The sequence below is a fragment of the Arvicanthis niloticus genome, chromosome 21 (assembly GCF_011762505.2).
Source record: "Arvicanthis niloticus isolate mArvNil1 chromosome 21, mArvNil1.pat.X, whole genome shotgun sequence".
NCBI classification, from domain to species: Eukaryota; Metazoa; Chordata; class Mammalia; order Rodentia; family Muridae; genus Arvicanthis; species Arvicanthis niloticus.
Window position 1 is genome coordinate 28018755 of NC_047678.1, and position 21776 is coordinate 28040530.

The following is a 21776-nucleotide window of genomic DNA, read 5'->3' on the forward strand; positions in this document are numbered from 1 at the left end:
AAAGATAGACAGCCCTACCTTCAAACTGATCTAGAAAATTTCAAATAACATTAAGCCAGATAAATTTCCTATTTAAGAGACTATTGGTTTTACTGTCAACAATCCCAAAATAGATATGCCAACTAGGAAATGTAAAAGGGAGATTAGGATTTTTTTAGTTTTATTGTCCACCCCCCCCCTTTGTGTATGTGTATTTATGTGCACCCATGGAGGCATTAGACCTATTGTAGCTGGGTGACAGGCAATAATGAGGTAACCAACATGGGTGCTGGGAACTGAACTTTAGTCTTCTGGAAGTACAGATGCACTCTTTTTGAGGTAGGTTTTCACTATGTAACTCTGCCTGCCTCCAGAATGCTGGTACTAAAGTATGCAAGCACTCTTAACCAATAAGCCTTTTCTCAAGGATTTTACAAGACTGTGAAAGTCAGTGTTTATTTTATTAAAATCTGATTTAAATAAAACCTTTCTCTAAAGTACTGTGTCTGTAGAAGCAGGAATATTATGAATGTAAACGCACATGACAGAGCCAGCACAGTGTGCATACCTTCACTAATAGCACTGGAGGGGGTGGGGCATCCCTTGAGTTAGAGGCTAGCCTGTTCTACAAAGGGAGTCCCAGGGCTACAAAGAAAAACCATATCTTGAAAAACAGAGAGAGGGAAAGAGAGAGTGGGGAAGAGAGAGGGAGAGAGTGGGAGAGAGAAATTCAGTCAATCAGAAAGGCAGACCAACACAGCTGGGCAGTGGTGGCACATGCCTTTAATTACAGCACTCAGGTGGATCTCTCTGAGTCTACAGCCAGCCTGGTCTACAGAGTGAGTTCCTGGACAGCCAGGGCTACACAGAGAAATTCAGGGGTAAGGGTGGAGTGAGTGGAGGTGGGAGGAGAAAGTAAGAAAGAAAAGACAAGGGCTGGAGAGATGGCTGAGAGGTTAAAAGGACCGACTGTTCTTCCAGAGGTCCTGAGTTCAATTCCCAGCAACCACATGGTGGTTCACAACCATCTGTGATGGGATCCAATGCCCTCTTCTGGTGTGTCTGAAGACAGTTACAGTGTACTCATATATATAAAATAAACTAGAAAGACAGACAGACAGACAGACAGACAGACAGACAAGACTGATAGAAATTGTAGAAAACTTGGTTCTCTAGGTCCTATTTACCTATTTTCATTTATTGGAAATACAGGTTTTAGAAGAAAAGTAATAGAACTGATTCAGGTATCTAGATTCCTATCAATGGGAACAGTACAACAAAAGGTATGCGAAGTTGTTTTATTAAAGTTAAGAATATCTCTAATTTTATATCAAACTAACAGACTGGAAGAAATTGGTCTCCATGGGACTAATCACTTTGACCGTTTATGAGCATCTCTAATTTGCCTCTCTGCAACTATGCATCTAAGGATTGTGGGTCTATGACAGAACAGATGAAATACGGAAAACAAACACAAGACTACTTGTTAAATTTTGAAGCTACATGTGGTTCTATTTTATTTAGATTTCCATCTGGAAACTGTGCCAATTGGTTAAGAAAGAAAGAAAGAGAGAGAGAGAGAGAGAGAGAGAGGGGGAGGGAGGGAGGGAGGGAGGGAGGGAGGAAGGGAGAGAGGAAGGGTGGGTAGGAATGTGGATTAGTGGTAGAACATTACCTAGCATGTTTGAGACCTTGGGTTTGTTCCTCTGCACCAAATAAAAAATAAAGGAAAAAATGTTGTTTTCCTTTTTCTGATTTTTCTAAGACAAGATCCTACTATAGAGGCTACTTAGATTATTATCCCTGACCTCACTATGTGGCCCAACCTGGCCACAACCCCCCCAGGAACCCCAGCATTAATCTACCTAGTGCTGAGATTATAGGTAGTAAGTAAGCATTACCACAGCATATGGATTTTTTATTTCAAAATCTAAATTTAGTCCTGGGGGTCATTTTATCCTGACTATGACATTATAGTTCTCTGCATCCAGGGAAATCACCATTGAGAAATTTTCTTTTCAAGTTATTTCCAGTCCACTTGCAGTAATGGTACTGTGTAAATACAATGGAGGTTAATGTCCTACCTTAGAGAGCTTCCTCAAATGAAAGAGTCAAGATGAGAAGAAATAAATACAATCTACTTGAAGATGCTACTTAAGTCAAAGGGAAGCGCATATCCTTTCAAAAAGCTAGTGATCTATTCAAATCATGTTCTCACTCAACCCTCTACCTCCTACTTCCCTCAAAACCCCTGTCTAAAACAATCAATCAGGAAAAAAAATTGTAAATCTGTTTTTTATAAGAACAGACTTCATTCTAGGAAGGATAAAGTAATGAGAGAAGGATCAATACAGGAGAAGAGCGCTGGAGCAAAACAACTGAGGTCCTAGATAGACACTAAAGTCTTCCTTCTACTCCTGTGTCCCCAATGCTAGAACAGCACCTGGCACAGGATGGTGCTTGTTCAATGCCACATCAAATGCACATCAAATGTGCAACTGCGATGCACACATGTGGTGCAAGTTTATATATTTACGCAAAATACCCATATACTTAAAAATAAATCTTTAAACAGTTAACAGAATAGTAATTTCTTTACATTTTGAATCCAAAAGAACCCATGAGCATAAGAAGTAACAGGTGCCCTTACAAAAGCTCAATTATTAAGATGTTACAAACTGTTCAGGAAGATAGAATAAATAATCCAAATACCTATTTCTAAGTCTGTATGCTTTAGGGTATACCTGGTGGCAAAGGCCTTAAACTCCAGCACTTTGGAGACAGAGGCAATTAGGTCTCTGAGTTTGAAGACAGCTTGGTTAACAGACAGAGTTCCAGCTAGTCAAAGCTATCTGGTAAGAACCTGTCCACTACCCAACCACCATCACCATCCTACCACCTTAAAAAAGACTAGTGATATTGTTCAGTTGACAGAATGCTTGCCTAACACACACGATGCTCTGGGTTCATTGTGGCACTGCAGAAGCCAGGCAATGGTGGCTCCATGCTTCTAGCACTTATGAGGTTGAAACCAAGAATATGAGGCTAGCCCAAAGTACTTGAGACACTGTCCAGAAAAAAAGTACAAGTCTAAAAACCAATGGCTCATTGGTTAAAAGTGTTTATTGTTTTTTTTAAAGACTTATTTTATGTGTATTTTCATGCCTATATGTGTACACCATGTGCATGTGTGGTTCCAGGATGCTACAGACACCAGGTCCTCTGGAGGAGCAGCCAGTGCTACTAAACACTGAGCCATCTCTCCAGTCCCGGGTTTACTGTTCTTGCCGAAGACATGGATTCAGTTCCCAGTACCCACATGGTGTCTTATAACCATCTGTAACTGATTCCTTCCCCGCCCCTCCCCTCTCTTTCTCTCTCTCTCTCTTTCTCCCTTTCTTTTTCTTTTTGAGACAGGGTTTCTCTGTATAGCCCTGACTGTCCTAGAACTTATTTTGTAGACCATGTTGGACTTAAAGTGATCCACTTGCTTCTGCCTCCTGAGTATAAGGATTAAAGGTGTAAGCCACCATCGCCCAGTAACCATCTGTCATTCCAATTTCAGAGGATCCAATGCCCTTTCCTAACCTCCACAGGCAAGAACACACACATAAAAATTAGTAACATTTTTCAACTATATAATTAAGTATTGTACAATACTATCTAGTTCTAAAACACTTTTGATACCTTTAAACGATAACCCTTATCCATTAAGCAAACACTCCTCATTCCCACTAATTTCCTTTCTATTTCTGGGGCTAGACCTATTATGGATATCCATAAAAATACAGTCACAAAAATATGTAATTGGTTGTGTCTGACTTTTTTTATGTTTTCAAGGCTGATTCACACTTCAGTATATGTTAGCAACTCATCTCTTTCTGTGGAGATTTATATAAATATATATCATGTTAACTGCCTTCGTTTTATCAATACAATTCTTTTGTTGTAATGTACATGAGCAAGTCTCCTCATTTCTACTGCTCAATACTACTCCAATTGTACATAGTATTAGCCAATCATCAAAAGACATTTCACTCCTGACCCTTTCCCAGAAATATAAAAAGTAAAGGTAATATATAATTAAGAAAGCTGTTTCTAAGCAGCAAATGAAAGGTACAAGATGTATAATCTCATTTGTAATTCCAAAATCTAAAAAGACCTTAAATAGTAAGTTTTTTGGGCAAATTTTCAGCAGAGATGGTTTTTACGGTTTTGGGGGTTGGGGGGGGGGGCAGGGGAGGGTTAGGGAGGAGTAAACAGATAGACAAGAGTTTTACTAGATATCTCCAGACTGACCTGGAACTTTCGAGTCTATACCTTGGTCTCCTCAGTGGAATTACAAATGTGTATCATCATACCTGGCTTTGTAATGAAACTAAAAGAATCACTTCTATATATTCTAAATCTACCCATTATAAGTAACACTCTGGCAGGACATTACCCAATCTAAAACAATTGGTTTAGTTCTGGTGTCATAGTAGTTTTGAGATCGAGTCTCAAGTAGGCATAGACAGGAACTGAGCTTTTTATATACCTTAGGCAGACCTTCTGTCTCTACCTTTTAAGTGTAATTTGTGTATGGGGTGGAGAGGGGTGATACATGTGTGTATGTGAATGAATGAATGACTGCGTGTGTATGTACATGTGTGTGTGGGTGTGTGGGTGTGTGTGTGTGTGTGAAAGGGGGGGTACTCCATTACTCTTCATATATTTCTTCTATTTATTTCATTTATGTGTATGGCTTTGTGCCTATGTGTGTATTTATGTATTTATGTACCAATTATGTGCCTAGTATCCACAGAGGACAGAAGAAGGCTGGACTTCTTACTTAGATCCTCCAGGACTGAGTTACAGATGATTGAGAGTCACCATACAGGTAGCTGTTTAAGCATTAAGTTATCTCTTCTTTACTCAGGAGGTAGAGATTGATCTCTGTGAATTCAAGTCCAGCCTGGTCTGCAGAACAAGTTCTAGCCAGGGATACAGAGAAACCCTGTCACCAAAAACCTCCAAAAAAATAAAATTAAATTAAATTAAAAAAAAATCACTTATCTCTTCTTCACTAAAGGTACCAATATTTAATGAAGACACAGTTCATGACACAAAATTGAAGCTCAGGCTGTCCTATCACCCCGTAAGTTAAGTTAAAAAACATATCCAGTCTATAAAATCTACCTTTAGTTACCAAAGAGAGCATGTATCAGACACATGCCACAAACAGGACAAATTGAGACACACAGGAACAACAAATCTACCCTTATTCAAGTTTCTACAAAGTAAAGGTGTGGGTACGAGTAAACCAAATAAATAACTGTTTTCTGAGAAATAATACTTCTGGGGTTTTCTCCCAAATTACAGGAAAAATATACTTTTGAACTTAAAGTCCACACTATTTTAAACACAATAATTTATTTTTGTAACTTTTCATTGCAGAAATCATGAAAAAAGAAACTATTAGCTATAAACACTCCATTCCAAGCCAGCCCGTGGTAGTGGTATGCACCTTTAATCCCAGCACTGGGGAGACAGAGGCAGGCAGATCTCTGAGTTCAAAGCCAGCTTGGTCTACAGAGTAAGGGTTACTCAAAGAAACCCTGTCTCAAAAAACAAAATTCCATCCCATGGTAAATTATTTAAAAGTTAAAGTAAGATTGAGTTAACAGCTCAGAGATCGAATGCTTGCCCAGGCCACATAAATAAAATAAATAAATGGAAATTAGCTGTATCCCCCAAAATACGACATATTGTTGACTGACGATGCCTTTAAATATATTACTCTGACTCTATGTTCTGTGAAAAGATAAATGCTGTTTTCTTCAATTTAAAATTCTACAAAATGGATCACTTAAAGATTCTATTTATTCACTTGTTGGGTTGGTTGGTTTTGGTTTTTGAGAACAGGGTTTCTGTGCAGCCCTGACTGTCCTCCAACTCATAGAGATCTGTCTGCCTCTACCTCCCAAGTGCTGGGATTAAAGGAGTATGCCACTACTGCTCTGGGCTAATTATCTTTATTTTTAATCTATTTCATGTCATGGAAACCCAAAACATATTTGTCAAATATTTATTTGACCTATATCCTCCCCATATATGTTATGCTTGTGTAATTTGGTATTCTTATGGTACTCCTAATGTGTATGTATGTATGGGGGGCGTGTCCTGACTCTTTTGCCGGCTTTTGGGACCCTTTTCCTCCTACAGGGTTACCTTATCCAGCCTTAATGAGGGGATGTGCCCAGTATTATTAAATGTGATATTCTATGTGCTTGGTTGATACCCCTGGGAGGCTTGCCCTTTTCTGAAGGGAAACAGAGGAGGAGTGAATCTGAGGGAAGGGGGAGGTAGAGAAGGGTCTGGGAAGAGAAGAGGGAGGGGTCAAGATATAGTATTTGAGAAAAGAACAAATAAAAATTTAAAACTTTGAGAGCTTGGTATTTCACTTCTTCCTAATTTTCTATAGTAAGAGTTGAAGAAAGTAATCCAAAGGTGGCACTCAAAAATACTAGAACATTCTTTGCATTTCAGACTGCAAACAGAAATCAAGCAAAAAGCTCTTCTAGATCTATTCATAAATTTCAAACCTGAGCTGCGGCAGGACTCCTCTCAGAGCAAGCAATTTCTCTGGTAAGCTGTTAAATTTCACTTTGAGACAATGAAATGTAAAACTTCATACACAGCAAGCTTATTAAATCTCACTAGGCTCAAATGTAAGCATTCCACCATCATGAAAAACATAAATACCAGGTTTAATAATTTAATCATATAAAACAGGGATAGGTGCTATGACACTCACTTTATATCTCACAGGCACTCAGAAGAACCGGAACACGCATCCTCATCGCCCATGTGTGGACAAACAGCCATACAAAGAATCACAGTTAAGACTAAAGCTGCTTGTTATTTGAAGGCACCAACAGGAAACTTCTGGAAATCTTACTTGTGATTTCTTAAAAAACAAATTTTTGAGTAGCATATGATGCAGACATCTCTCCAAGAACCTCCTAAACCAAGATGATATGCACATTTAAAAACTCACCTGTGTTATACTCCTTCAACTGCAACTCCTTAACAGGTATGCCATCAGAAGTCCGAAAGGCGTTAAGAATCTGCAAATATATGACACTAATGATAAAAAAGAACTGGTTTTTACTCTATATAACTAAATCTATGATTTTTATAAAGACAAAATTAAACCATACACAGTGTAAGAATTCAAAATGAAACTAGACATAATGACATAGACCTATAATCCCAGCTAGCCAGGAGGCACACAGGCTTTATGTTACCATAAATGGGGAAAGGGAAGCACACCACAGAAAGGAACAGAAGCTGAATATAATAGACACAGGAATAAGAGCTGGGTTAAGAATGAGGTTCAATAGTAGAGTGCTTGGCTAGCGTATTGAAGGAATTAGATTTATACCCAGCACTCTCTAGAAAAGGCAAAAGAGCATAGCTTTAAAGAGCACAGGTTTTGAAAACTGTATATATTCCAAACCACTCTTTACTTGCTGTGTGTAACTTTTAATGCTTAATGTTTCATGCTAAAAACAAAAGGATGCACTGAGTAAATCCAATCCATACAACTTGAACTTAGTCTAGGTTTTTCTTCTGTCCTCAAACAACCTGTTCTTTCACTACATTCAGGTTCGAGTTCAATCAAAAATGGCCAAATCCTGTATCTGTCAAGATGGCTCAGCAGGTAAAAACATTTAGTCCCAGTACTTAGGAGGCAGAGGCAGGCAGACCTCTGAATTTGAGTTCATCCTGGCCCACAGCAAAAGTTCTAGGACAGCCAAGACCACCAGAAAAACCCTGTATCTATCGAACGAACAAACAACCCACCCTGTTCTCTGACCTCCATATGTGTGCTAGGCATGCAAACACTAGCTCAATATGCACGCACAAAAAAATAAATAAAAATAAATGCAATTTCAAAAGAAGAGAAGGAGACAGTCCAATCCTAATGACATCCTAACTCTTCTGGTGTAGCTCAGACTGGTCTCAAATACAAGGATGACCTTGAAACTCTTGACTCTACTTTCCCTTGACTCCTCAAGAGCTTTTAAATCTTTAGTTTTTTTGTTTTGTTTTCTTCTCCAGAAAACTTATCACTACTAAAACCTATTCTCCTTCCCTTTTTCCTCTCCCTCCCCTTTTCTCTCTGGTTTTTTGAGTCAGGTTTCTCTGTGTAACCCCTGACTATCCTGGAACTCAAACTCAGAGATCTGCCTGTCTCTGCCTCCCAGGTGCTGGGACTAAAGGTGTGTGCCACCACACCTGGCTTCTCTCTCTTTTTAAAACAATATTACCTGCCCTGTCTCAGGAAAAAAACAAACAAATAAAAAGCTGTAATTCTGTGATATGAGTTCCCAGGTCTATGTGTGGGTATGTGTACAGGAATACAGATGGCCTCAGAGGCTGGTAAGGAAGTATTAGATTCCCTGGAGCTCACAACTGCCAAACATGCCTAACTAACCAATCTTGAGGACTCAAACTACTGAGGCACCTTTTCAGCACTCTATTCTTTAACTTCTGCTTGTTTCTGTGTTATCTAGAAAGGCAGCAACATTACTATACTCACTGGTCTATTACTCAGTGTCTACAACAGTGCCCGGTGCACAATACAGGAAGGATATCCTTAAACTGAGTGAGGTGATGGCAAAACCAAAGGCATGAAGGTACATAGCAAGTTGCAGGCCAGCCAAAGCTACATATTAAGACTGTGTCCAGAAGGAGAAAGGAGAAGGGAGAAGGGAGAAGGGAGAAGGGAGAAGGGAGAAGGGAGAAGGGAGAAGGGAGAAGGGAGAAGGGGGAAAAAGAAGGGGGAAGAAGAAAGAAGAAGGGAGAAGAGAAGAAGGGAGAAGAACAAGGGAGAAGAAGAAGGGAGAAGAACAAGGGAGAAGAACAAGGGAGAAGAACAAGGGAGAAGAAGGGAGAAGGAGGAGGAGGAAGAGGAGGAAGAGGAGAAGAAGAAGAACAAGAAGAACAACAAGAAGAAGAACAAGAACAAGCAAAAGCAAACAACCCCCCAACCCTCTCCACCCCTCCCCACTTCTGAAATCCAAAATGCTATTAAAATGTGAAACTTTGTAATCATTTTGGATTTCAGATTAGGAATGTCAAATTAGCAAAATATATACAAATATTCCAAAATCTAAAAACCATAACATTTGAAATATAACTTGTCCCAAGAACTTCAAACAAGGGTTTCTCAACCAACAGAGGAGTAAATGAAGAGTACTTACTCATAGAACATTGTAATAATTAAGTGAACAAATGCTTGTTAGCATTTCACAAGGTCTAGCATACTTTTACTTCTAACTAATTTTCCCCTAAGTTCTATCATAATTTGGACAGGAAACCCTTTTAAATAGAACAGTTAGGTAACTCCCAGTTGACTTTGAGACAAGGTCTATGTAGCTGTCCTGGAACTCGATGTGTGTGTACATCAGGCTAACCTGGAACTCAAGAGATGCACCTGGCTCTGCCTCCTGAGTGCTGGGGTTAAAGACATGTGCCACCACACTTGACTCAGCTCCCAGTCTTTACTACTGTAAATCAACTGCATCTTTGTGCACGTACTCCTGATATAATATGGTCTCAAGGATATTATCAAGTCCCAAGATACTAGTCATGTACCATTTTATAAACCTTCATGTCAGTGACATAAAATAAGCTCTATAGGTTATTCCAAAATTACTTCCTGGACTAATTAGACATCATACTATAGTTACTATAGATGTTAACACTGAGAAATATAGGTAGAAAAATATATGTCATCCCTGTTTATTTATCAAAATAAAATGGCTGAGTAGCTACCGCTAGCTGGCCTTTTTTTGGGTGGGGAGGTATTTGGGGAGGTACTAGAAATTGAACGTAAGGTATGCATAAAGTAAACACTGTATTTCCAAATTACTTGTAGTTTTATTTTGAGACAGGTTCCCACTAAATTGCCCAGGTTGCCCTAAGCTCATTCTGCAGCCCAGATTGGTTCTGATTTTACATTCTTGCCTCAGGTTCCTGAATAGCTAGGATTATAAGCCTGTGCTACCAGGCTCAGCTTTGGCTTCTGTTAGCAAAACCAACTTTGGCATTAAATTGTTTTGGAGTTTTTATTATTATTTAGTTAGAATAGCAAATATTAGGGTTTTGTGATATTTTCATATATAAATATCATTGTACTTGCTCCTATCTACTTTGTCTCATTATCTATCCTTCCCCAGGGCTCACACTCTTGATCCTTTGCTCTCACCCTTCTGAGGATTAATTATAGGCATATATCATAACACTTGACTCTGTACCTCTCTTTATATATTCCCACAAATCTATACTTTTTGAAAGTAAATTTTATTTATTTTTTTCATTTTGAGACAAGATCTCACAATGTAGTCCCGTTTGGCCTCAATTGACAATTCTTTTGCATATATTTCCCAAGTGTTTTGAGTTTTGAGTTATAGGCATGTGTAAAAAACCACACATCTGGTTTTTTCTTTCTTTTTTTTAATCGAAAGAGACAGAAGAACATATGTCTTACCTCTTCTTTTGTGGCATTTTCTGGCACCCCATTTAATCGAATAAGTCTGTTAGGTTTTTCCTCACTTGGGCCGGTCCTATAATCTTGATCCTTGAATTCAGAATGTAAAGTTATTTCACAAATAGATTTATTTTTGCATGTAAAATAAAACCCAACATAAAATATACTCAAGATCAAAAGAGATTTGCATTATGTTGAGGATATGAGCAATTATAATCTTCTCCAATTTCCCCCTAATATCACTGGGTTATAAGTATGCTAAGACTAATGATTACTGAAGAAGTCTTAAAATAATAAGGAAAACATGTTCTAAAATTCTCAAAATGCACTATTTGGTTACTAAGTATTAAGATCACCAACAGGGGTTGGAGAGATGGCTCAGTGGTTAAGAGCACTGATTGTTCTAGAGGTCCTGAGTTCAATTCCCAGCAACCACATGGTGGCTGACAACCATCTGCAATGGGATATGATGCCCTCTTCTGGTGTGTCTGAAGACAGCAACAGTGTACTCACAGACATAAAATAAATAAATTGTAAAAACAAAACACCAAGAGGCCACGCCTTTAATCCCAGCACCTGGGAGGAGGTAGATCTGAGTTCAAGGTCAGCCTGGTCAACAGAGTGAGTTCCAGGACAGCCAGAGTTACACAAAGAAAACCTATCTTTAAAAAAAAAAAAGCCACATAGGAAACCTAAGTAGAGTTGGGTAAAATCTATTTTAAGATAATTTTCATAATTAAATTGCAAATGTAACTGTACTTGCTTATATTCAAGAAACATAACCTTTAAGCTAAGTAAACTAGCTATAAGAGGAAATGTGCAACATTAACATCATATCCTCATGACTGTGAAAATACTTCTAAGTATTACCTATATGAACCTAAATAAGAAAATAAATCCTAAATCACAGGGATTGGAATAGTAGTAACAGCCACTCCTCAAAGATTGATAATTTAAAATCAATTTAACACAGGACATTTAAATAAGCACAATAAAGCAAAACAATGATTAAACACACATCAAAAACATGATCTGAACCAAGGGCCTCTTTTGAATGTTTAAATTCCTATATTCCACTCTCAAATACAGAATTTCCTCTTGCATGGTTGTTTAAGAAGGTTTTAGGGACTGAACATCTTCCATTCTACACTTCACCCTTGACAAAACATTATGAATCACCTCATCAACATACCTGAAGGTCTTGTTGGGCATCTCTGGACATTTTGCCCTGAGGAAAAGACTTGCTGTGGCCATAGCCAAAAATCTGGCTTCCTGGCAACCTGTGATCCACATCACAGTATTCAATGCTTCTGTAATCAGTGTCTTGTCGGCCGAGAAAGTCCAAATCACCTTCTTCTTTAAACAGACCAGCATCTGAACTCTGTTGTTCACCTCCAGAAAGCTTTGGCTTATCTTGGTCTTCAACTGGACTTTGGCTGTTTTGAAAGTCTGATTGAGATTCATGTTCAAAAGTTCCACTTTGTGTTTCTCCTTCTCTTGTTTCTGAATGCTCAAAGTCTCCCTTCTGAACACCAAAAGCAGGTCTTTCTACTGCATGGTCATGTGTGGATTCTTCTCTCTTGTTCATATTCATACTAGAATGTTCTCTCTCTTGTGTAGAAGGCTGAATGTAATCCAAAACTTTTGGATCCACAGGAGGCATCTCCCTATCTTTAAATTCCATACAAGGCCCTACCTCTCTGCCTCTAAAATCTTGGTAAGTCCTAGAACGGTGTCTCCCTCTGAAATCCGAATGTGGTGTATCCCTGTTCCTAAAGTCTAGATCAGCAGTAGCTGAACCTCGGCCTCTAAAGTCCACCTGTGTTCCATCTTTATCCCTGAAGTCCAAATCAGATACATCTCTGTTCCTAAAATCAGAACGAGACTGATCTCTGGATCTAAAATCCAAATCTGATAAATCTCTTCCCCTAAAATCTGCATGGGATCCATCTCGGCCTCTAAAATCTAAATCATAAGTGCCCCGCCCCCTAAAGTCAGATGGAGGAACATCTCTATTTCTGAAGTCAACAGTATGAGAATCCCTGTCTCTGTAATTTATATGCGGTGTCTCCCTACCTCTATAATCCATAGGAGTACCATCTCCACCCCTGTAGTCCATAGGTGGTCCTTCTCTATCCCGAAAATCCCCAGAATGTATGTCCCTATTCCTGAAGTCCAACTGTGCTGAATCTCTACTCTGGAAATCCGAGGATGAAAAGTCTCCCCCTCTGAAATCATGTCCAGACCCCTCCCCTCCTTGATAGTCACCATGTGGTCCATCTCTAGCTCCATAGCTGAAAGAATGCTCCTCTACATTTGCAAAAGGAGGTCCTGAATGCCCCTGGAAATCAAAGGGAAGTGAATCTCTGCCAGGAAAGTTGCCAGAGTGTCTCTCTTGAGCATGACTCTTAAGGGGAGGAGGAGGATAATCCCTGTTCCACCCGGGAGCAAACCTTTCTTCTTGGCTCCCACTGTAGAAACAAAGACAGGGTTATTCATATTGTCCAGAGAGTTTGAAATCTACACACCAGCATATTCTTCTCTAATCACAGCATATTCTTCTGTAAATATATTTTTTGGGGCAGAGTTCTGTAACAAGGTCCTAGATCTGCAGAAAACAGCAAGTTTTGCTATTTTAAGATGAGGTGTCCGAGTAAACTTTTATGCTCCCATTTCAGAACACGAGGTAAGTCAACACAAGGTTTTCAACATGACTGCTGCAGAAAAAGCTTTCACCCAGTCCTGCAACAGGGAAAATCCGCAATACCAGATAAGCTAATAAAGGTAACATACTACAAAAATTCCCAGTTTCTAGAGCCAAGGAACTTAAAATTCCAAAGTCATGACAGTTACTACACATGTGGAGTCAGGGAAAATGAGTACAATTTTCTGTTTGTTTGGTTGTCTTTTCTTTTGATTTTCAAACAGGGCTTGGTTATATAGCCCTGGCTGGCCTAGAAATCACTATGTAGACCAGGCTGGTCTTGAACTTGAAGTAACCCTCTATTCCCTCTGCTTCCTGAACACTGGAGTTATAATAAACAACCATGCTCAGCCTCAAAGTATAAAATTCCTTACAAGTTTCAGGAAGTGTCATTCTAATTACTGCATACAATGGTAAACTTTCAAAAATATTTTATTACAACTATATCATGGATTCAAATTAATCCAATTGAGTATAGGCCAAAAGAGAAAAGACTCATTGTATATCATTGTGACCAATAGCAGCATTAATCTCAGTTCTACTGTGCCTCTACTTAGAAGAAGGACTCTCAGCTGGGCCCAATCCTAACCTATCCAAGAGTATATTATCTTGGCCTATCCAAGATATATTGGCCTATCCAATATATCCAAGATATATCCAAGAGTATATTGGCCTATCCAAGAGTATATTGGCCTATCCAAGAGTATATTATCACAGAAGGCAACATGAATCATTCCACAAAGCATGTTAGATCATCTACACCAAGCTAAATTATCTAAGAGCTTAAGGCTGAAAGTCACCTAGAACATTGGCTCTTTAGGCATTATCTCCATGTTCCAAATAAAGAAGCTGACAAACAAGATTCTAATGCCTCAAAGCTAACTTTTTATTGCAATAAAATATATTTTGAAAATACTTACAGTTAGAAAAAGAACAATAAAAAAGAATAAACTGGGACAGGAGAGATGGTTCAGTGGTTAAATGAACTTGCTGTTCTTCCAGAGGCCCTAGGTTTGGTTCCCAGCACCCACGTACAGCTCACAACCTGTATACTCTAGTTCCAGGGAACCTGACACCCTCTTCTGGTTTCTTCGGGAAGCAAGCATACATGTGATGTACACACATTTAGACAAAACATCCATTCATATAACTGGAGAAATAAACAAGCTGGGTGGTGGTAGCAGCACATGCCTTTAATCCCAGGATTTAGGAGGCAGAGGCAGAGGCAGAGGCAGAGGCAGAGGCAGAGGCAGAGGCAGATGGTTCTCTTAAGTATTCAAGGCCAGTCTGGTCTACAAAGTAAGTTCCAGGACCGCCAGGGTTGCTACACAGAGAAACCCTGTTTCAAATAAACAAAAAACCAAAGCAAAAACAAAAATAGAGGAGAAATAAACAAGAGCAGCCCAGTCTTCAAGCTACCCAACATCTTTCCTTTGCCTCATCACGAGAGCATTTTACTCATTTTGGCTTTGGTCAAAGATCAGGAGGCAGCCACAGAGTGTGGCTATTAATCTCATTACTTGAAGTGTTGAGGAGGATGATCCTGAACGTATGGGTAACCTTAGAATAAGAACCTATTTCAACAAATCAAAAAATTAAGGAACTTAAGTAGGTAATTAGACACCAGGGAATCCCAGAGAGGGCACGTGATAAACAAAGTAAAAATTGCTGAAGAGCTATCTACTGCTTGGCAATGCAACCAAAGAGATGGAGATTATCAGAACCAACTCAAGTTTCTCCTCCCAAGACATACAGATTCTATCATAAGACCCTTCTAAGCTCCAACTCCACCACCACAGTAAAAGTCCAAAGGCAGCAGCCTCTAGGTGCCTCAGCTCAGGAGGACTGGTCCAATACCATCATTACTCCCTGTGTATCCTTTTTTAAAAAATGTATTATTTGTGTGTTATATACATGTACATGTGTGGGGGTGCATTTGCATGGGTACATGTATGCAGAGGCTGGAGGAAGACACTGGGCATCTTCTATGGCCCTCTTCTTATTTTTTTATGACAGCATTTATCACTGAATCTGAAGTTTACAGTTTCAGCTAGGCTAACTGCACTGAGCTTCCAGAACACTTCAATTTTCACCCAAAACGGGTTACAAAACCATGTTTTGTCTTGTTTGTTTGTTTTTATTAAGGTCCTAGGGATTTAAACTGAAGTCCTTTTGATTTCATTTCATAGCACTCTTTCCCAAGAAGCCCTCTCCTCATAAAGTAAACAGAAACTTTAAACATTAACCTAAACATTAGAGCACCATACATTTAGTGGATTTTCAGAACATAAAAGCTTCTATTTGTTCCCAATAACACTAACATTGGTTATATCTTTTTGGTTCATCACAAATAAGCTTAAATATTCATAAGGAATAAAATTTAACACAAAAATTAGAATGTTACCATTAACCACATTATCACCCATACTTAAAAATCATTAAAGTCATTCATTGGCTTTGAAAATACTCAAGCTTCCTCCGACTCTCATAGAATGACTGCTGAGGCATCTAAAAGTAGGCATTTTTTTGACCAGAACACATCTAGCATTGTCCTTAACTACTGCCATGAAAATTATCTTACCCTTCTAAGTCAGGCAGAACTAGAGTAACCTACCACACTACAGTTCTTATATCTAAACGTTATAGTCTAATCAAAAAACAGTTCTATTAATATAAAACAGCAGTAGTACCAAGAGTGATGACTCATGCCTTTTATTTCTGTGAGCTCAAGGCCAGCCTAGTCTATATAGCCAAGTTCAAGGCTAGCCAGGGCTACACAGTAAAACCCTACCTCAAAACAATGAACACCAGTGGTTGTAGAAATTATTTTAAGCTAACATAAAATAATCTTATGGAAAAAAAGTATTTCAAAGAGAAAATAAGACATTTTTCTGCAAAATACCCTTTCTTATTTTTTGAGTCTCCCAAAAATAGATTGCTATCTCTCTCTGGTCAAAAAACTTAAAAATTAGTAGTTAGTAAGTTGGGCAAAGGTAGGAAGATCTCTAGAAGGTCAGCTTGATCTACATATCAAGTTCTAGGACAGCCAAGACTACATAGGGAGGCTCTGTCTTGAAAACAAAACAAAACAAAAACAAGCCCAAGCAAACAAAAATCCAAGCATTCTGGAGGCAGAGTAAAGAGTTCTATGAGTTAGGGGCCAGCTTGGTTTACATAGTAGGTTTCAGGCCCACCAGGGCTATAAGTGAGATTGAATACAGAAAGATCAAAAGTTCAAGGCCAGTCTGGCCTACACAGAAAGACAAAACAAAACCAACAAACAAAAACTTTTTAAGTCAGGTGTGGTAGCTCATACCTATAATCAAAGTAGTTCAGGCTAAGGCAGGAGTCTCACCTCCAGTTCAAGGCCAGCCTGAAATAGAGTAAAATTCTGTTGGGGGGGGGGGAGAGAGAGAGAGAGAGAGAGAGAGAGAGAGAGAGAGAGAGAGAGAGAGAAAGAGAGGGAGGGAGAGAGAGAGAGACAGACAGACAGAGAGAGAGAGAGAGAAAGAGAGACAGAGAGACACAGCCGCCAGCCAGGCTTTAATCCCAGCTCCCAAGAGACAGAGATAGGAGTATCTCTGTGAGTTGGAGGTCTACAAATCAAGTTCCAAAACAGCTAGAGCTGTTACACAGAGTAACATTGTCTCAAAAACAAAACAAAATTTTTTTTTTTAATTTTTTAAAAATCAACTGATAACCTACAATAAGGGAATAAAATTTTAAGTAAGTTTAATGGTTCAAAGACAAAATAGTCTATAAAAATTAATTGTAAAAAGATGCTTTGGCTGCAGAGATAGCTCACTAGTTAAGACCACTGACTGTTCTTCCAAAGGAAGTGGGTTTGATTCCCGGCACCCACACGATGGCTCATAACTTGCTATAACTCCAGTTCCATAAGATCTGATGTCCTTTTTTGGTCTTCACAAGTACTGAATGAATGTAGTACGCAGACAGACAGATATGAATGTGGTAAGTAGACATATACCCACATATGTAAAATAAATCATTCTTCTAAAAGATGGATGGTGTTGGTGGCACATGTCTTTAATTCCAGCACTTAAGAGGCAGAGCCAGGTGGATCTCTGAGTTCAAGGCCACAGAGTGAGATCTAGGATAACCACGGCTACACAGAGAAACCCTGTCTTGAAAAACCAAAAACCAAAAGCCAAAAGCCAAAAGCCAAAAGCCAAAACCAAAACCAAAACCAAAACCAAACAAAACAAAGGTGTTCTTAAAATTAAGTGAAGAGGGGACCATTCAACAGAACCAAATCTAATGTTTTTGAATGAAAACTTAAACCACCTTAATACTGTAAGAAATAGCCTGAAATACAAAATAATTATCAATCAATAATTAAACTAAGAAGACAGATGATAACACAAATATTTTAAATCTTACATATAAGCACAGATTTAGACTGGAGTTTAACAACCTTTTTATTTGTTTTATTTTTTTCTTTGAGGCAGGGTGGAACTTATTATGTAGATCAGGTTAGCTTCAAATTCACAGAGACCCGCCTGCTTCAGTCTCCTCAGTGCTAGGAGTAACAGCATGTGCCACCATGCCTGAACAAACTGCTCATATATAAAAAGCCAGATAGTACATATACTATACTGGAGCTTTATAGCACATACAGTATCTACCACAACTATTTAATCTATAACTGTGATATGAAAGTAGCCACACACAATTTGTAAATAACTGAGCATGGCTATGTTTTGATAAGTTTGCTTCAGTAATACAATGATGGCTTGGTGGTTAAGAGTACCCATATCACAGCTCACAACCATCTATAACTTCAGTTCCAAGGATCCCAGAGCACTGTTCTGACCTCTGTGAGCAACAGGCACTCATGTGGTGCATATGCCTACATGTGAACGAAACACTTATACAAATAAAATACATTAATTATCTAATTTCTTAAAAAGTTCATTCCCAGTACTTTGAGAGTCTGGGAGTAGAGAACTGCAAGTTTAAGGTCAATCTGGATAATGCAAAGAGACATTGTCAGGCTTAGTATCCCACAAGCACTTGTACCTCCAGCTCTAAGGGTTCTGTTACCCGCATCTGGCCTCAACATATACTCACACAGATACACATGTGCATAAACATGCACATAAAAAAATATTTTTAAGTATTCCCTATAAATCTAAAGCAGAATCCACTTATAACTCAGTGATACCTCTTCCACTCTTCTTTATGCCCAATACCCCCTAAAACTGACACATGTCACTCAGAAAAGCATATCAATGTCATTAGCAAGACATAGCTCTAGACATAAATCAATGAAATTAATGTAGTTTTTAAGACTTTATTTTTATGTGTGAATATGTGTGTGTAGTTCCCTGGAGTTTAGAACAGGAGTGGGATCCGTGAGAACTGGAGTTACAGAATGCTGTAAGCTTCTGATGTGAGCTCTTGGGTTTTCTGCTCTTAAAATGCTCTTCACTGTTGAGCCATCCTTCCAGCCCCTTCTATAAACATACTTCGCTAGCTTTCCAAGTATAAACTGCTTTGTTAAAAGAGGTAAAAGAATTAACAAATATGAAGACAAGAGTGGTGATGCAGACCAGCAATCTTAGATATTTGGGAAGCTGGGGTAGGAAGATCATAGCCCAGGAACACTATAAAACCTTATCTCAAAAGTAAGTAAATAATCTCACACATGGGATACTAAAGAAGGATTGCCATGTCTACAGTGCCAGTCTGGGCTATTAGTGAGTGCATACCATTTTCGGAAAAAAAAAAAAAAAGAAAAAGAAAAAAAACCAGATAAATGAATAAATGATTCTGGCATTCTTTTAATTTTTTGTTTTTGTTTTTCAAGACAGGGTTTCTCTGTGTAGTCCTGGCTGTCCTGAAACTCACTCTGTAGACCAGGCTGGCCTCAAACTCAGAAATCTGCCTGCCTCTGCCTCCCAAGTGCTGGGGTTAAAGGCATGCGCCACCCTGCCATCTATCTATCTATCTTTCTTTTTTTCTTTCTTTCTTTCTTTCTTTCTTTCTTTCTTTCTTTCTTCCTTTCTTTCTTTTTTAAAGATTTATTTATTTAATATGAGTACACTGTAGTTTTCTTTAGACACACCAGAAGAGAGCATCAAACCCCAAACCCCATTGCAGATGGTTGTGAGCCACCATGTGGTTGCTGGGAATTGAACTCAGGACCTTTGGAAGAACAGTCAGTGCTCTTAACCACTGAGCCATCTCTCCAGCCCCTGCTGTCTTTCTTTTAATATTTTAAGAATGTTGCCAAGTGTGGTGGCACATGCCTTTAATCCCAGCAACTGGGAGGAAGAAGCAGGTAGATCTGAATTCAAGGCCAGCACGGTCTACAGACTAAGTTCCAGGACAGCTAGGCCACATAGAAACCCTGACTTGGGGGGGTGGAAGGCAGCAAAATGGATCAGCAAGTAAAAGTACTTGCTGCTAAGCCTGAAAATGTAAGTTTGGACCCCTGACCAATATGGTTGAAGGAGATAACTCTCTCAAGTTGTCTTCTGCCCCACCTGTGCTGTGGTACTCACATGCCTGCACACATACAAAATAAATAATGGAAAATAGATGGATGGATGGATGGATGGATGGATGGATAGATAGATATGAATGAATGATTTTGGCCAGGCGGAGATAGATATGAATGAATGATTTCGACCAGGCGGTGGTAGTGCATGCCTTTAATCAAGGCTCAGGAGGCAGAGGCAGGAAGATCTCTTGTGAATTCAAGGCCAGCCTGGTCTACATATCAAGTTCCAGGACAGGTAAAAGGTTATCAAGGGGCTAAGGCTATGGCTCAGAGGCAAAGCATTTGCCAAGCACACAGGAGTCCCTGGGTTCTATCCCCAATATCATGTAAAGAGAGATTCGAAGAGAAACAGACACAGAAAAAAAAACCTAGAACACTGGTTACATACTCTCTTTAGAAATTACTAGAAACTTTACAAATATTTTCTAGGTCTAAAAAGCTAGTTATTTCTCCACAAAGAAAATATCTGCCATTATGGTAGGCCAAAAGTTACATTATAAATACTTGACAAACTCAGTATTTAAAATTTAGGACTTACCGAAAAGGTCCTGTTCTGTTAGCAGATCGAGAATCCCCCCACATCTCTTTCTATGTCAAGAAAGCTTCAATAAGTAGATCTTTTTCCTACCAAACCGGGTGATACCTGTATAAAATAAAATACAATTAAGTACTTTAGAACATGAAGTATAGGCTAAACTACTTAATCCTTGCTTGCTAATTTTATAAATGTCAAGGATATTCTGAGAAGTCACTTTAAAATATTTATACAGTGCTAGTGACAAGGTTAAATGGGTTACAGCACTTGTCCCCAAGCCTGACAATCTGAGTTCAATTCCCTAGATCTATACAATATTGAGAACCAACTCCCAAAAGTTATCCTCTAATTTCTTCAAAAACACAAACTTAAAAAAATCTTTATAAGCTGGGCAGTGGTGGCGCACGCCTTTAACCCCAGCACTTGGGAGGCAGAGGCAGGCAGATTTCTGAGTTCGAGGCCAGCCTGGGCTACAGAGTGAGTTCCAGGACAGCCAGGGCTACATAGAGAAACCCTGTCTCGAAAAACAAAACAAAAAAAATCTTTATATAAAAAAATTTTTTTTCAGCCTAGGGTGGTGACACTTGTCTTTAATCCCAGCACTCTAGAAGCTGCGACTCTTGGATATCTGTAAATTCAAGGCCAGTCAGAGATACACAGTGTAACATTGTCAAAAAAAAAAAAAGAAGAAGAAGGAAGGAAGGAAGGAAGGAAGGAAGGAAGAGAAGAGAAGAGAAGAGAAGAGAAGAGAAGAGAAGAGAAGAGAAGAGAAGAGAAGAAAAAAAAGGAAAAAAAGAAAAGTCTAGAGCTGTGAGATGGTTAGCTAGTAAAGGCACTTGCCACCACGCCTGACTATTTTTCCCCAGGACCTAAAGAAGGAAAGAACTAATTCCTACAAGTTGTCCTCTGACTTCCACAAACATGTTGTGGTATGTATACAGATAAGAACACACACAGAACAAATTAACTTTTTTTTTTTTCAACTAAAAATGTATGTTCTGAGCCAGGCAGTGGTATCATTTGCCTTTAATCCCAGCACTCTGGAGGCAGAGGCAGGCAGATCTATTAGTTCCAGGCCAGCTTGGTCTACAAGTTCCAGAGCTGTTGTTATACAGAGAAACCCAGTCTCAAGAAAAGAGGGCTGGGGCCAGGGCGGTGGTGGCGCACGCCTTTAATCCCAGCACTTGGGAGTCAGAGGCAGGCGGATTTCTGAGTTCGAGGCCAGCCCAGTCTATAAAGTGAGTTCCAGGACAGCCAGGACTATACAGAGAAACCCTGTCTCGAAAAACAACAACAACAACTGGGGTAGAGGAGTGATGGAGAAAAGAAAAAATGTGATTCCCATAGATATGTGACCTTCATACAAGTAATGTAGGATGTAAACACTCTTACACAAAAAAAAATTTAAGTTTTTTTGGTCTAATTAAACAAAATATATATTCAGGGGCATTCTAAACTTCTTAGTGAACAAAGAATATTTCACTTCCAATAG

General features: G+C 39.0%; 1 protein-coding gene across 8 annotated transcripts in view; it reads right to left on the reverse strand.

Moving 5' to 3' along the window:
- Rbm6 (RNA binding motif protein 6) overlaps positions 1-21776 on the reverse strand; it is an 89755-nt gene that overhangs the window by 57619 nt on the left and 10360 nt on the right. For 3 of the 8 annotated variants that reach the window (XM_076918139.1, XM_034484038.2, XM_076918140.1), the window contains exons 2-5: positions 20288-20392; positions 11712-13261; positions 10520-10609; positions 7019-7088 (exon numbers count right to left, since the gene is read on the reverse strand). In XM_076918139.1, the coding sequence (XP_076774254.1) occupies positions 7019-7088; positions 10520-10609; positions 11712-12638 (1087 nt within the window). In that variant the 5' untranslated portion in view covers positions 12639-13261; positions 20288-20392. The remainder of the gene's footprint in view (positions 1-7018; positions 7089-10519; positions 10610-11711; positions 13262-20287; positions 20393-21776) is intronic. The other 5 variants (XM_034484036.2, XM_076918138.1, XM_034484037.2 and 2 more) reach the window with 2 other exon arrangements.